Source organism: Battus philenor, unplaced genomic scaffold (assembly GCF_028537555.1).
Source record: "Battus philenor isolate CCGP_79_NKW_IND1 unplaced genomic scaffold, ilBatPhil1.0.hap1 SCAF_8, whole genome shotgun sequence".
Classification (NCBI taxonomy): domain Eukaryota; kingdom Metazoa; phylum Arthropoda; class Insecta; order Lepidoptera; family Papilionidae; genus Battus; species Battus philenor.
In genome coordinates, this window is record NW_027181748.1 from 7,164,886 (window position 1) to 7,178,152 (window position 13,267).

Sequence of the window (13,267 nt, forward strand, 5' to 3'; positions counted from 1 at the left end):
TAAATGAACATTGGCTAGAATTTCCGCCTCCGGGTGCGACTAGGCAAACAGCGTTAGCCAGTATGTATTTGTTGTTCTGCACACTGGGCGGCTGGGGCAATGTCGTTGTATTGTTGATGTATTTCAGGTAAGTATAATGTATTATGTATTATTACATGTCAAAAATATCAGAATTTAAAAAAAAAATATATTTATTTAGCATTAAAATACCGTAGCAATTTACTTATTGTAAATATAGATTCAAATATCCTACTGATAAAATATTAAAATACCTGAGCAACATTAAAATATTATGTCAAGTAACAAGTGATAGTATAAGTCGAAAATTATTTAATATTAAATAGCAGCATAGTATCGTTTGCTTACTTTGTACGAAAGTTGTCTTTTCCTTAAATAACATAGTTATTAGTCATTTGTTTCTGGTTCACAGATTCAGGAATCTCAGGCACTTACTTCGATAAAGCTGTAAAATACGGATAGGTTAAAAACACTAAACATGCTCCGAATACAAGAAATCAATTGTAACACAAATTAAAAACAAAATGATAAAAAAATAATTTAACAACACACATAATTTATTTTTTTCATAACTCATGAATAAAACAAATTAGTGTCCACCGATAGTCCCAATAATAGTGTCTGCCTATATATCATTATCGGCGCAAAATACAGTATACACTTATAACGAGGTTTTTTTTTTTAATAAACGTAGGCTTTTATTATACGACACCCCAAGTCTAATGAATTTGGATTTAACGAAAACCACAATATATATTTTTTTCAATATTTGAACTTAAAACTACAAGAATTGTTTAATTTCAAAATCGTTAGCAAAAATATACAAATAAATATACTTGTCATTTTAAGGACTGACTTTTAGACGTAAAGGGCAAATGTATAATGTGACATTTTCAATAAAATAATCAGGAAACAGATCAGGCAGGCAACACGGAACTACGTGATTCGGTGTATAACGCGGCTTATTCATAAAAAATGTTGTGTATTTTATATTATGTAATAAATTTAGTGTTATTTGTGATTTATATGTAATTGATATAAAAATGAACACCTGTATATACCAACATTATGGACTAATATGTAACTTATATTTTGTTTATCGGATTCAACATTGTTAGTTCTAAAAAGCATTTCATATTGCAATATAGTATCTAGGGCATTACGGGCTACCGTCACTTATACAATCGCATATTTATCAATAACGAATTCACCACCTCGTCTTTCGTAAAGAGCACTTCACTGTGATCATTTTCAACTCTCGTTAAAATGCAAAGCTCCATTGTATAATATTTTTATTAAAAGAAATATTTGTATTAAATTGAAATGCTTAAAATATTATTATGAAAGTACAAAGTCCAAATTTGCCATAGAAGAAGAAAATTGTTTTATATTTATATAAATGCTGGTTAACTTTTATTTTGCTGCATCCAGGCGGCGGCCGTGAGCCCGAGCCAATCTCTGTAACATTTTGTTCGAGAAAGCACCGCGGATGGTTGTGCTCCTACTTTTCTGTCCGTTCCGCTAAATTTTGCACGAACAGTAAAAATAAAATGTCTGTGATATTAAAGCTCATAATAATTGTTTCTTTGTTTGCGCGATGTGTTAATGTGAATACTATTTCTGGGGAACACAAAGACGTAAGTCATGTTCAGGAAGTAAACATTTCAAAGTACCCCGTAATTAATCCGTTTGAAAATATAAATCCGCTTAAGTGCCGAGGTGATTTCTTATGGCGTTGTTCGAAGAGGTTAAAACAGTGGAAGAAAAGGAGAAGAATAAAAAGAGTGTTCGTGTATGTAAAGGACAGTTATGAAAAATTACGATGGAAAAGAGGTTTCGTTCAAAGAAGTGATACGTTTGAAGTATCAGCAAATTTGTCACTAGTAGCAAGATTCAAACAAGAATGGCCAGTATATTTGTGGAGGCACTATGGATGGTTTTCTGATGAATACCTTTTAATAATAAATCCCCATTGGCTACAATTCTCCCCCCCATCGCCACATATTCACTACGCTCTTGGCAGCATATACATAACCATTTTAGCAGTTGGATGTTCAGGAAACATGATGGTTCTTTACATGTATTTTAGGTCAGTATAATCAACATATTAAGTATCACAATAGCAGTATAACCACTATTGTAACCGATGGCAGCGTTCATAAAATTGTGCAATATAAATAAAATATTATTACGAAAAATATTTTTAACATATTTCTAAATATGCTCTTGTTAACATTTGTTTATAATATTATTACTTATACAGTAAAATAACATTGAGATATATGTAATGTTTAATTCATTTTTACAAAATAATTGGAAAATCCAGTTCAGTGCAAATCATAATGTAATTTCCTAGTGGACAGAAGGTCAATAAACAAACAGTATTTAAATGCGTCGCAAGGACAGTAGTCATTTAATTATAGCACAGACAGCCATAATATCGTATAATGTTAAAATTCATTTTTATATTTGTATTATTCGAATCAAAATGGGTGACTCGATGTAAGCAGACAGCAGTAATTCTAAAATACTATATCTTTTTTATTATGTTAAAAATCTCGAAGTCGTTACATATCCTGGCCTAATGCCACTTTGTTTTGTTACCTACTCATACTTTATTTTATAACATAATTTTTAAACAGTTTTAAAGATTTTAATACCAGAAGGTATCAAACATTTACTGAACTAAATATCTATTAAAAGTCTTAATATTGGTTCTGATTTGCTAAAAAATATAAACGGGGCATGTTACATTTTACATTTACATTTATTATATACATTTACATTTTTAAGAACATTATCAATGACAACGCTTTTAATTGTTGGCAGTAACGGGTCATCAAAATTTCACCACACAACAGTCATAAGATGCGAGCACAACGGATGTAATAAAATGTCATATTTTGTATCCCACGTTCCTCCCAAGCTTTAAAGACTTCGTCGTATTAATGTATGCATGCTTCGCATACAAATTGCATAAGAAATATGAAATAATGTACAACATTAAACTTTTAGTCTATTTGGTACAATAACACTAAAATAATAAGATAAAAACAAATAGAATCACATTCTTAGTGTCATTTAGTGAGGACTTTTAAATTTATTATCAGAAGTTTAAAACATTTTGAACATATTTATCACGTATAGAAAAATTTACCATTCGCTGACAATTATGCCTTCTCAAATCATCTTTTATAATACATATATTTATATCATTTAAATAAATATTACCAAGCAAAAGATGTTATAAATATTTAAGTAACGCATATGCACGTACATTAGCTAAATTGAAAAGGTAACATAAGGAAAAACGTCGACTTAATAAAAACGGAAACGATATTACAACAATTTTATTGCTTTGAACGGCATATACGAATTAACTAGAAAAACATTTTTTATTTATTAATATTTGACGAAGATTTCATAAAAATAAAATATGTATTTTAATTAAAAGTCATCTTAAAGTTAATTTAGCTTAGGTGAATATCATTATCATGTCAGCCGATAGACACGCACTGCGAGGTATGTTTTCTCCAAAGATCGTCACGATGCCCGCATTCAGTGACTTCCCGCGGCGTTAACTATGACGTCAGTCCACATAGTAAGGAACCTACACACGCCGCGTCTACCAGCACGCAGTCGTAGCTCAAGAACCTTTCGGTCCAACAGTCATCGGTTCCACAAGCGATATGCCCCGCCCACTTTAGGTATCCCCTTTCTGAGGATATTATATAGTTAATTATTCGTAAAAGATGTTTCAAAAAGAACGGAAAAATAAAAGAATGTTACACGGTACATCCAATATCAGAATTCAAAACATTAATACATAATTACTTCGTTTCGCACGTTTTTAAATGTTAATTTTTAAATGTTACAATACCCAAGAATTAAAATAAATTAAAGTATTGTTCTTTATTTCCCAGAGAAAACAATTGCTACCATAATGATAATAAACATGATAATAACACTACAAGACCGACTCAAGCAGATTTCATCATCATATACATAATAAACTATTTAAGCATAAATTAATAACAAATTACAAATAAATATTACTTAATGCTAAAAGCACATTTGGTGTTTTTAAGCGTATTTTATAAAAATAATCAATGATATCCCTTAAATTATGTCATTTTGGACCCATCTACGTCTTTAAATCTTTCTTGTAGAAAGACATTTCCCACATATATAGATTTATAAAAATTCCACTTTTACGAAATTAATTTAAAGTATTCATTATTTTCACAGAAGCTAGAGCTATGTGTACCCTTAACAACTAAAAAGATACCACGGATATATGAGATACGTGTGTGAGTGTTATGTAAACTTAACATAAATCAACAATAAAGAATACGTGTAAACGCTATAAATATATTTGAATCTTACAAATACCGAAATTCGCACCACGTATAAAGAAAATTATTTTACCACAAGCAATAACTCAAAGGATAAACACACATTGGGAATACGAAGGCAGGATAACTTAAAATTAACTTTGCTTATTACTTTAAAGAGAAGAAAATTTGATTAATAATATTAAATAAGGTAAATGTTTTGATAGGACGAGCGCAAAATATTAACATTACATTTTAAACGGCAATTTTATTTTAAAAAATGTTAGTAAACAATTTCGTCATTACGGAAATTTATAACAACAGTAACAAAATGCTACAGGGATAAGCATTCCTACTTGTCACCTCTTCATTCTAGGCGCGAGCTCTTAGGTGGCCATCATCGGAACATATTTTGGTGGTAGAAGCAACAAAATTTAATCCGAATCTCTTTGACACCCTCGGATCGGAGTACTAAGCACGTATCAAATATCAACCCGAGTGAAGTTCCATCTCGACGTTTCCGGTATCATCATTTAATGACGGTCACCTACGTGACCGAGCACCTCAGCAGTCTCCCAATCTAGTAGAGTTGGTGCTCTCCAGGGAGCCCTGTCTTAGACAATGTAAAGAGTTTTACACTAAACTCTCTTAACGTAACCGGCGAAGTTTTATCCAACGGGCAAATAGCATTTGTCGGTGATAAAAAAATAAGGATTTCACTTCTTATTATATTGTTCTAACATTGTTTAATATTAAGTGTATGTCATTTATGTGAGTACTTACTTAACATATCCCCCATATTCTTACCCAAATAATAGATTCGTTCGACCGTATGACGTAACCTTAAATTATTCTTATTGATAATGGTCAACAGTTGAATATGAGGTTATATAACAAAAAAGTAAATATTATGATTAAAAGTTATAATATGAATTTCGAATTGAATTGATACTTCTTTGTTACAAACAAGACAAATAATTTTTAATTTTAACGTAATTCGATGTAATTACCGTAAGTACGTACTTAACACACTCGATGTATTTTTATACTTTATTCATAGTTATTAAGACAATGTCGGATGCAATCTTAGTAATTTATCAATGATTTTGAATAATAATGAATTAAATTTAATTATGATAATTGAAATATACACAATGATTTATGTACGCACACAAACACTCGTCATCAAATTAAATACGTATTATTTATTAAGCATACTTATATTATTTTAAAGTTATCAAACATGTTTTATATAAAGAAGAAAAGGAAGTAACATTTTCAGTCCGATTTAAAAAAAAACATGATTAAATTGTATTAAGACTATTTCCTATTAATTTTTAACATTTATTGGTTTAAGAGTAATTATTATAAGTAAGAATTTGCGTGCACTGTACGACCAACTAACATCAGAATTACTAACTACGGCCTCGATGTTCTAGAGCTAAGTCCACGGACTGGAAAGCACAACGTAGAACATCCAACCACAAAGTGGACAGACAACCTGATTAAGATCGTTACAAGACGCATCATGCAGGTCGCTTCCCACTGGTCCTATTGAAAATCTACAGAAAAGGCCTTTATTCAGTTGGACCTGTGAATAATAGTTGTAATTACAACAATAGCAGTTCGTTAACACTATTACATATATATATAAATCTCATGTCTAATTGTTTAATATGTATAATAAATATCAATGAAAATTCATCTACAAGAGAAACATTGTAACAATACAATGAACAGAAATACAAGAATTTAAATAGTTCGGTATCTCGCCTGCTTTCAAGCGAGCGTGGTCAGATGAGGCCCGTGTCTCCCCTCACCACTGAATAGTCCAGGCTTTGCAAACCTATAACACTTCATTCACTACACTATACTACAATATATATATATATATATATATATATATATATATACATATATATAAATATAGTCCCTCATTACAGGAATATCATCGATATAACTAGAATAAAACAGTCCAGAGTAAATTTTCAGGTCACGGATCTCTATTTCCGTACGCTTAATATCAATGAAGCTGCACAAAGCCTAAATCGGCTATCAGTATAACTTCAATTAGATCAAATGCAGTTCATTATCGATACTTGTGATGGACGACGAAGACGTGTTAAGATACATCCATCATTAATAAAAAAAAATATGTGAATCAAAAGTAGTTCTTCTGCCAAAAAAAGAATAAAGGGAACAAATTATTTATGTTACAGATGTCGAACTCTGCGTACACCGGGTAACATCCTCGTCGCTAATCTCGCTCTCAGTGACTTTATAATGCTCGCTAAAACGCCCATTTTTATTTTCAACTCGTTCAATTTCGGGCCAGCGTTAGGAAAACCTGGTAAGGACAAATAATTTTCCATTTTAATATTTCGATTTCGAAAATAAAGTCAGAATATAAAATATATAGTAAAAATCAAATTAATTATGTAACATTAAATGACTTTGGAAAGGTTTTCGTCAATCACATCAATTTATATAAAGATTTAAAGACATATTTGTAATCGTAAATACGCTGCTTCATTTTAATAGAATTTTCCACTTATCACAGCCTTAACATTCGTTATAGTAGTCAATTATGGTTTTTTAATCGAAGCTTTGCCGATAGATTGTTATCATTTAACGAGGTCTTTTTAATTATTAATAGAATATGTCTTACTGTTGCAGGATGTGTAATATATGGTTTTCTTGGTGGTTTAACTGGAACAACGTCCATCGCAACGCTCACTGCAATAGCACTGGATCGCTACTGGGCAGTTGTGCGTCCACTGGAACCTTTACGAGCCCTCACTGCTATCCGGGCACGAGTGCTTGCAGTTGGAGCTTGGTTTTACGCAGCGCTCTTTTCCGTTATCCCCGCTTTAGATATCGGCTATGGACACTATGTGCCGGAAGGATATTTAACAAGCTGCAGTTTCGACTATCTTACTGAAGAAATGGGACCTCGTTACTTTATTTTTATATTTTTCTGCGCTGCCTGGCTCATGCCTTTTTGCACAATATCTTTCTGTTACACAAGCATTCTTCAAGTAGTCATATGTAAAAGAAACATTACGACTAAAAATCAGGAAGAAAAACTGTCATCCAGACATGTAAAAGAAAAGGCGAAACGTAAGGCAGAAATAAAACTTGCACGATTGGTCATAGTGGTTATAGCGTTATTTTTTATATCATGGACTCCCTACGCAATTGTGGCGCTTTTAGGCATATTCGGAAAGAAGCATTTAATAACCCCAACTGCTTCGATGATACCGGCATTATTTTGCAAGACAGCAGCATGCATAAATCCATTTATTTATATTATAACTCACCCGAAATTTCGTAAAGAGTTACAAAAAATAATATATAGAGATAAATCAAAGCGCATGAGTGGTACCTTAAGGACAACCGGATACTACACTGATTCCAGCCGTATGCATAGACCAAGCAGAGATTTGAGCGACACGGATGTAGAAATTGTTGAAATGAAAGACATTCCTTACAAACCAGGTTTAATAAAAAAAACTAGTTCTAATTTAGAAACGATATCATCAAAAGTATCCGAACGCGAAGATTCTCAAAGGAGTATTAGTTTGAAAAGTTTTGAAGACAGTGTTATTAGTCCGCCCTCATGGTATACAAAACCGCAGTTTTCAAAAAAACGAAGCTTTAAAAGAAAGTCTACTGAAAGAGGAAGTGAATAAAATAAAGGTGTCCTGTAATGTTTTGTTGTACTTTGCATTATAAAATGATGATCGGTAGACAAACATTTTTATAGAAAACTAGTATTATTTCAAAATTATTGTCTACAGATTTTAACTTGTTTTATTGTCACGGGTAGAACCTAGTCACTATAGATGTTATTTATTAACGTATTGATGTTTAAAAAATTCATGTTGGAATATTAAATGAAATAATAAAATTAAAAATCTATATCCAATTTTCCAAAAATTATAATTAGTAAGTTATCTTGAAAGAGTTTTACCAGATAATATAGCGTCTACAACAGACAAATGATACGATACATGACACTTTGTAAACTTAGATGGAATCAGGCGTGGGTAATAAAACCAATAGAGATATTCACTATTAAATATTTTCTTCGACTTGCACAGTAGGTATGTATATATATTCACCATATAGAGTACTTTTTACTCTATAGAATATGTGTTTAATTAAATAAAAATCAGTATTAGAGCAAAATGTTAAAAAAGAAGAAATTTTTGTAATGATGTACTTATTCTCAGAACGTCCATGTTTTGTTGTTTTTAGCTTTATTTTTATTAAAAATATTGTAATATATTATTTACTTCGTAATAAAATGTCTTGAAAATTAAAAAAGACACTTTTACTTATGCCCCCTATTTCTTTTAAAGGAGATAGAATTAATAACTACTAAGTTTTCTGATTTATTTTGTAGGGATGCGATATAACAGTTAAAGTTACAATATGGTTATGATAATGTTCCAACTTAAGGCAAGTTACAAATACGAAATTTAATCTAAACAAAAACAGGAGGTACATGGATAAGGAAAGCGCATAATCGCTAGCTGTGGAGAGATATGGGAGAGACCTCTAGCATAACATTATCAATTTACTGTAATATTTTTTTGTCAATAAAGACTGTGTACTTATTTCAATTGGGATATTCAAAGTTGCCGGAAGATTACTTTTTAACTCAAAGAATCCGGAATTGTAATTAATCGATCCGATGATGCTTTGAGTGCCAAAAAGCTAAACGTTATTTTATAGATCATGAATTAGTTACAGAGATCATGGTGACTTGCACTATTTTTTTGTCGTCTTTAAAATATGTATTAAATAGACATCGCTGCCTCTGTTCCTTTGTAAATTTCCTTACTTGTATAAATCCTAATAAATTCCTATCTTATCTGCGTAAATTCAGCATTGTCTTGTATTTTACGGAATCTTACTACCTTAATATCACAATACTTCGAGTTGTACTATTCAAGTTATTATTTTAACATTAGAGAGGATATGAAAAGGATTAACCTTCCTGTACCCGCGCACGGTGTAACAGAAACCTTAAAATCCGTAACTTTGATTTTTTGGGAAAACCTATTGGAAACTTATATTGTATTTAAAGTTAGGGATAAGTTTAATAAATTAAACCATTTTTTTACAATTATTTGCATTTATTATTGTTGCACAGTCTTCAGAAACAGCCATTGAAAAACATTAGTTATTCTTACAAACTAAGATAAAATGAACCAAGATTAAAATTCTTCTTCAACATAACACAAAGATCTTCGTAAATCTTCTAGATAACAGAACAAGAAATAATAAAATAAAATCTAATCCTCTTGAGATTCATTACTATAGCAATAAGAGCAAACCATAACCGCGTGTTCCAAACAAAAATATTTTTTGCAAGTAAGGCAAGTTGTAACGCGTTTTACGGTTTTTTTCGAACTACAAAAGCTACAACGACCTTGGCCTAAGTTGTTAGCGGTACCTGATGATTCTGGACCGTCTAGTTAGTTAGTGTTTGTTTCTTTAAGGAAGCGAAGCTCAAAGACCTCGTGATGAGTTTTGATTTGGGATACTACATACTACAATTTCACCATTTTTAACTCGTTAACCTGGCATGAGAGAAAGTCAGTTTTAAAATCATATTATTGTTGATTAAAATATTTACATCCTATTTTAGGCCTAAAATATAACATGAAATTTAAATTGTTAACTTTTAGTATTAAACAAAATTAGACGTTAGTTTATTATTTATATAACTTATAATAAAGTGGAACATGAGTTTGATAATATTCTTATATTCGATGACAAATATCAATATATTCTGTCAATTTTCTATAAGAAAGGTGCAATAGGGATGGAAAATTCAACAGTCTTATAAATTAAAACCAGAGATAGCAATTAAAAAAGCAATCGTATTAAGAAAACGAATAGCAAAATGTCAATTTGACAGCTTTCTGACAATAATGGTATGTCAAATATAAATATGACTTTTAGACTTCATAACCTTTCACCAGTGTTTTTTAAGTTAATTTTGAAAGAAAATACACAATTTATCAGATATTTCACTGATATAAAAACTTATAACGTACTGTTTTTTGGTTCAGACAATATTGCACTTAACAGTTTAAGAAGAGTCAATGAATTTCGGTAAGATACTTAAATATATTTAAATTGTTCATTAAAGCGTATAAAATTATATTCTCATCGTTAATTTTTAGAAAACAAGAAAGCATTATTAACCGTCTTGATCTCGTAACAGCAAATACTTCTAAAAACAAATCGATAATAGAGAAATATGCTTGTTTAGAAAATATAAATACTTTGAGATGGCCTTTGCAAAGTTTAAACCCTGGGGAATACGACATCGGTTTAATAGTTGCTTTTGGCCACCTGATTAGGGAAGATATTCTAAAGAAATTTCCACTGTAAGTATTAAAATCTTAGTAATGTTATTTTATTCATTTGTATATTTTTTCTTAAATTATGTTTATCTGTAGCGGTATGGTTAACGTGCACCCAAGTTTACTTCCTCGGTGGAGAGGTGCTGCGCCAATAATTTATTCATTATTACATGGAGATCAAATTACTGGAGTAACTCTCATGAAAATTAAAGCAGATGTTTTTGACATAGGTAAGCAGCAAATAAATAATAATTACTAGTGTTTTTATTATGTAAGGTATCATAAGAGTCAACTATCAAAGCTGGCGCCAAAAACCCTATTTTCAATATAAAATAATAATATGAAATTTTAGGAGTACCTATATCTATAAAATCTACACCTGAATGTATAATGATACATTCAGGTGTAGATTTTTATTACACTTTCTCTAACAAGACACCTACCTGTTCTATACAACTGATCCATTCAGATAGTATATTTTTTTTAAAAACAACAGTTTGAAAATTACATATAGTAAATATGTACTAAACACTCTTGTATTAGTGGGACTAGTGATATAACATCTTTACTTTTAGGTAAATATGCATTCAAAGATATAATCTCAGTTTTTAATTTAAGTGTTCCATAATAATGACACATTTTGAAATTCACTACTAATGGGTTGTATAATTTCGTGCCAATTTTACTAAAGCACTATTAATATTTGTTGACTAGCAGCCCCCTTGTAATTTGTGTACAGTGATTTAATATTTATATATGGCCTATGCAGTATCCATCAGGAAATGTTATTACCATATACATTTTTTTATTATTATATTGAAATTTATTTGATCACTTTTCAAGAATTGTTGCATGAAGTAATATAATAATTAACTGGCAGTAGGTCTTTCTACATGCATATAACTGCAACATCTAAACCTACCATTAAACAATATTATTTTAGTTTTAGTAAACAGTAGTCTAAAATTTGGTCAAAATACAAAAAGTCTAGTCAAATTAAAGGTATAAAATAATTTAATGTGATTTAGCACAGAAGTGTTCAAAAATTTTGTATAGCACAGTTCTATTTCACTTGGTGGATATCATCAATCGATTTTTAATTGGTTATACTAAAAGGAAAAATAACATTACTGAAAAAATTATATGTATACCCCAGAAAGTCTTTGAATCATTATCCTGGGAAATATTACATACACTTCATAAAAGATTGTAAAGATATTGTAAAAAACATTGAACATTGATCCAATGGAACACTTTACATGTTGACCTTAGTAGACTATTTAATAGATAATATGCCCTTTTAAAGACAATAACTAATAATTGTTTAACTAATGTCCATGCCATGTACAGGAATTTATTAACAAACAAAATGAAATATTCATAATGAAATTTTATTTTGTTTCCTTTAAATATTAATAACACCTAAACAATATTACATACATTATCTAATCATAATCATCTAATATTATAATAAATCACTGTATGGAATAATTCTTGGATGTATTGAACATTAATTAATAGCAAATAAACTATAAATTTACTCCTTAAAAATTTATGCACCTATAATTCAATAATGTTAATTATTTTTTTAACCTTTGCCATTGTTTTTGATTTTGGTATAATTTTTTTTTTTAATTTTAAAGGTGAAATAATAAGTCAACAAGAAGTGCCTGTTTTGAAAGATATTAAATTGCCAGAATTAACTGAACAACTGTCAAAAATAGGTGCAGATATGCTTGTAGAATGTTTAAAACATTTGCCTCAAAGCTTACAAAATGCCAAGCCACAAAGTGAAGAAGGAGTAACATATGGTATGAACAAATTAAACTTTTTTTATTGTATCATGACATCAAGATTAGAATATCATCTAATAACTTTGTAATATTTTTAGCGAAAAAAATCAACAAAAATATTGGTTCAGTTAAATGGTCAGAAATGAGCGCAATACAAGTGTACAATTTATACAGAGCAATATATGGACTGTATTCTCTTAAAACCAAATTTAAAGACAAAGAAATGAAACTATTTAATGCTTTCTTATATGATGTGGATGAAGTTGAACATAGTGATATTCCACCTGGCAGCATACAATATTGTGAAAAATCTAGTTCAATAAGGATATTGTGTAGTGACAGAAAATATATTAATTTCAAATCACTTAGAATAGTAGGAAAAAAAGAAATAACTGCATTAGATTTTTATAATGGTTATATCAAAAATATACCATCAACAAATCGCAATTTATTGATAGTTAATACATTGTAAAAAAATAAAACGCAGTAGCTATTGTACATTATTTTATTTTTACTTTTCATTAGCGGGAGATTCACAGAACAAGTCACCAGAAGATAGAAAAACTAAATCACCAGAATTATTTCGACAGTTTATATTTTTGTCTCTTTATTGAGAAAAAAATACGAAATTTTGTTAAAATTTGATTAGATTCTTCGTCATCACAAATCAACTAATTTTCTGATTTAGTAGCCACAATTAAATCCCGATTGCCTCATAAACAGGTTCCTTCCTTATTTC

The 13,267-nt window shown here is 30.0% G+C and overlaps 2 protein-coding genes across 3 annotated transcripts; both read left to right on the plus strand.

The window, feature by feature from the left end:
* The first annotated feature begins 1,244 nt into the window (after positions 1 to 1,244).
* LOC137931500 (opsin, ultraviolet-sensitive-like) lies at positions 1,245 to 8,591 on the plus strand. The gene is made up of 3 exons (XM_068774904.1): positions 1,245 to 2,107; positions 6,572 to 6,702; positions 7,029 to 8,591. The coding sequence occupies exons 1-3, from the start codon at positions 1,569 to 1,571 to the stop codon at positions 8,042 to 8,044; spliced, it is 1,686 nt and encodes a 561-aa protein (XP_068631005.1). The 5' UTR covers positions 1,245 to 1,568; the 3' UTR covers positions 8,045 to 8,591.
* A 1,726-nt stretch (positions 8,592 to 10,317) lies between these two features.
* Positions 10,318 to 13,085, plus strand: LOC137931662 (methionyl-tRNA formyltransferase, mitochondrial). 2 transcript variants are annotated; one of them, XM_068775137.1, is made up of 5 exons: positions 10,318 to 10,481; positions 10,553 to 10,759; positions 10,832 to 10,965; positions 12,379 to 12,546; positions 12,627 to 13,085. In XM_068775137.1, exons 1-5 carry the CDS (start codon positions 10,318 to 10,320, stop codon positions 12,998 to 13,000), a joined length of 1,047 nt encoding a protein of 348 aa, XP_068631238.1. In that variant the 3' UTR covers positions 13,001 to 13,085. The 2 variants fall into 2 exon arrangements, with proteins under 2 accessions (XP_068631238.1, XP_068631239.1); XM_068775138.1 differs by having other exon boundaries at positions 10,477 to 10,481; positions 10,594 to 10,759.
* The last annotated feature ends 182 nt before the right edge of the window (positions 13,086 to 13,267 follow it).

Bases quoted from the DNA above. Each gene is read 5' to 3' on its own strand.
- LOC137931662 (XM_068775137.1), top strand. From the start codon at position 10,318: ATGACTTTTAGACTTCATAACCTTTCACCAGTGTTTTTTAAGTTAATT. The intron at 10,482-10,552 runs GTAAGATACTTA...GTTAATTTTTAG, and splicing joins AGAAGAGTCAATGAATTTCG to AAAACAAGAAAGCATTATTA. The intron at 10,966-12,378 runs GTAAGCAGCAAA...TTAATTTTAAAG, and splicing joins AGCAGATGTTTTTGACATAG to GTGAAATAATAAGTCAACAA.
- LOC137931500 (XM_068774904.1), top strand. From the start codon at position 1,569: ATGTCTGTGATATTAAAGCTCATAATAATTGTTTCTTTGTTTGCGCGA. The intron at 2,108-6,571 runs GTCAGTATAATC...TTTATGTTACAG, and splicing joins GTTCTTTACATGTATTTTAG to ATGTCGAACTCTGCGTACAC. The intron at 6,703-7,028 runs GTAAGGACAAAT...TTACTGTTGCAG, and splicing joins GCCAGCGTTAGGAAAACCTG to GATGTGTAATATATGGTTTT.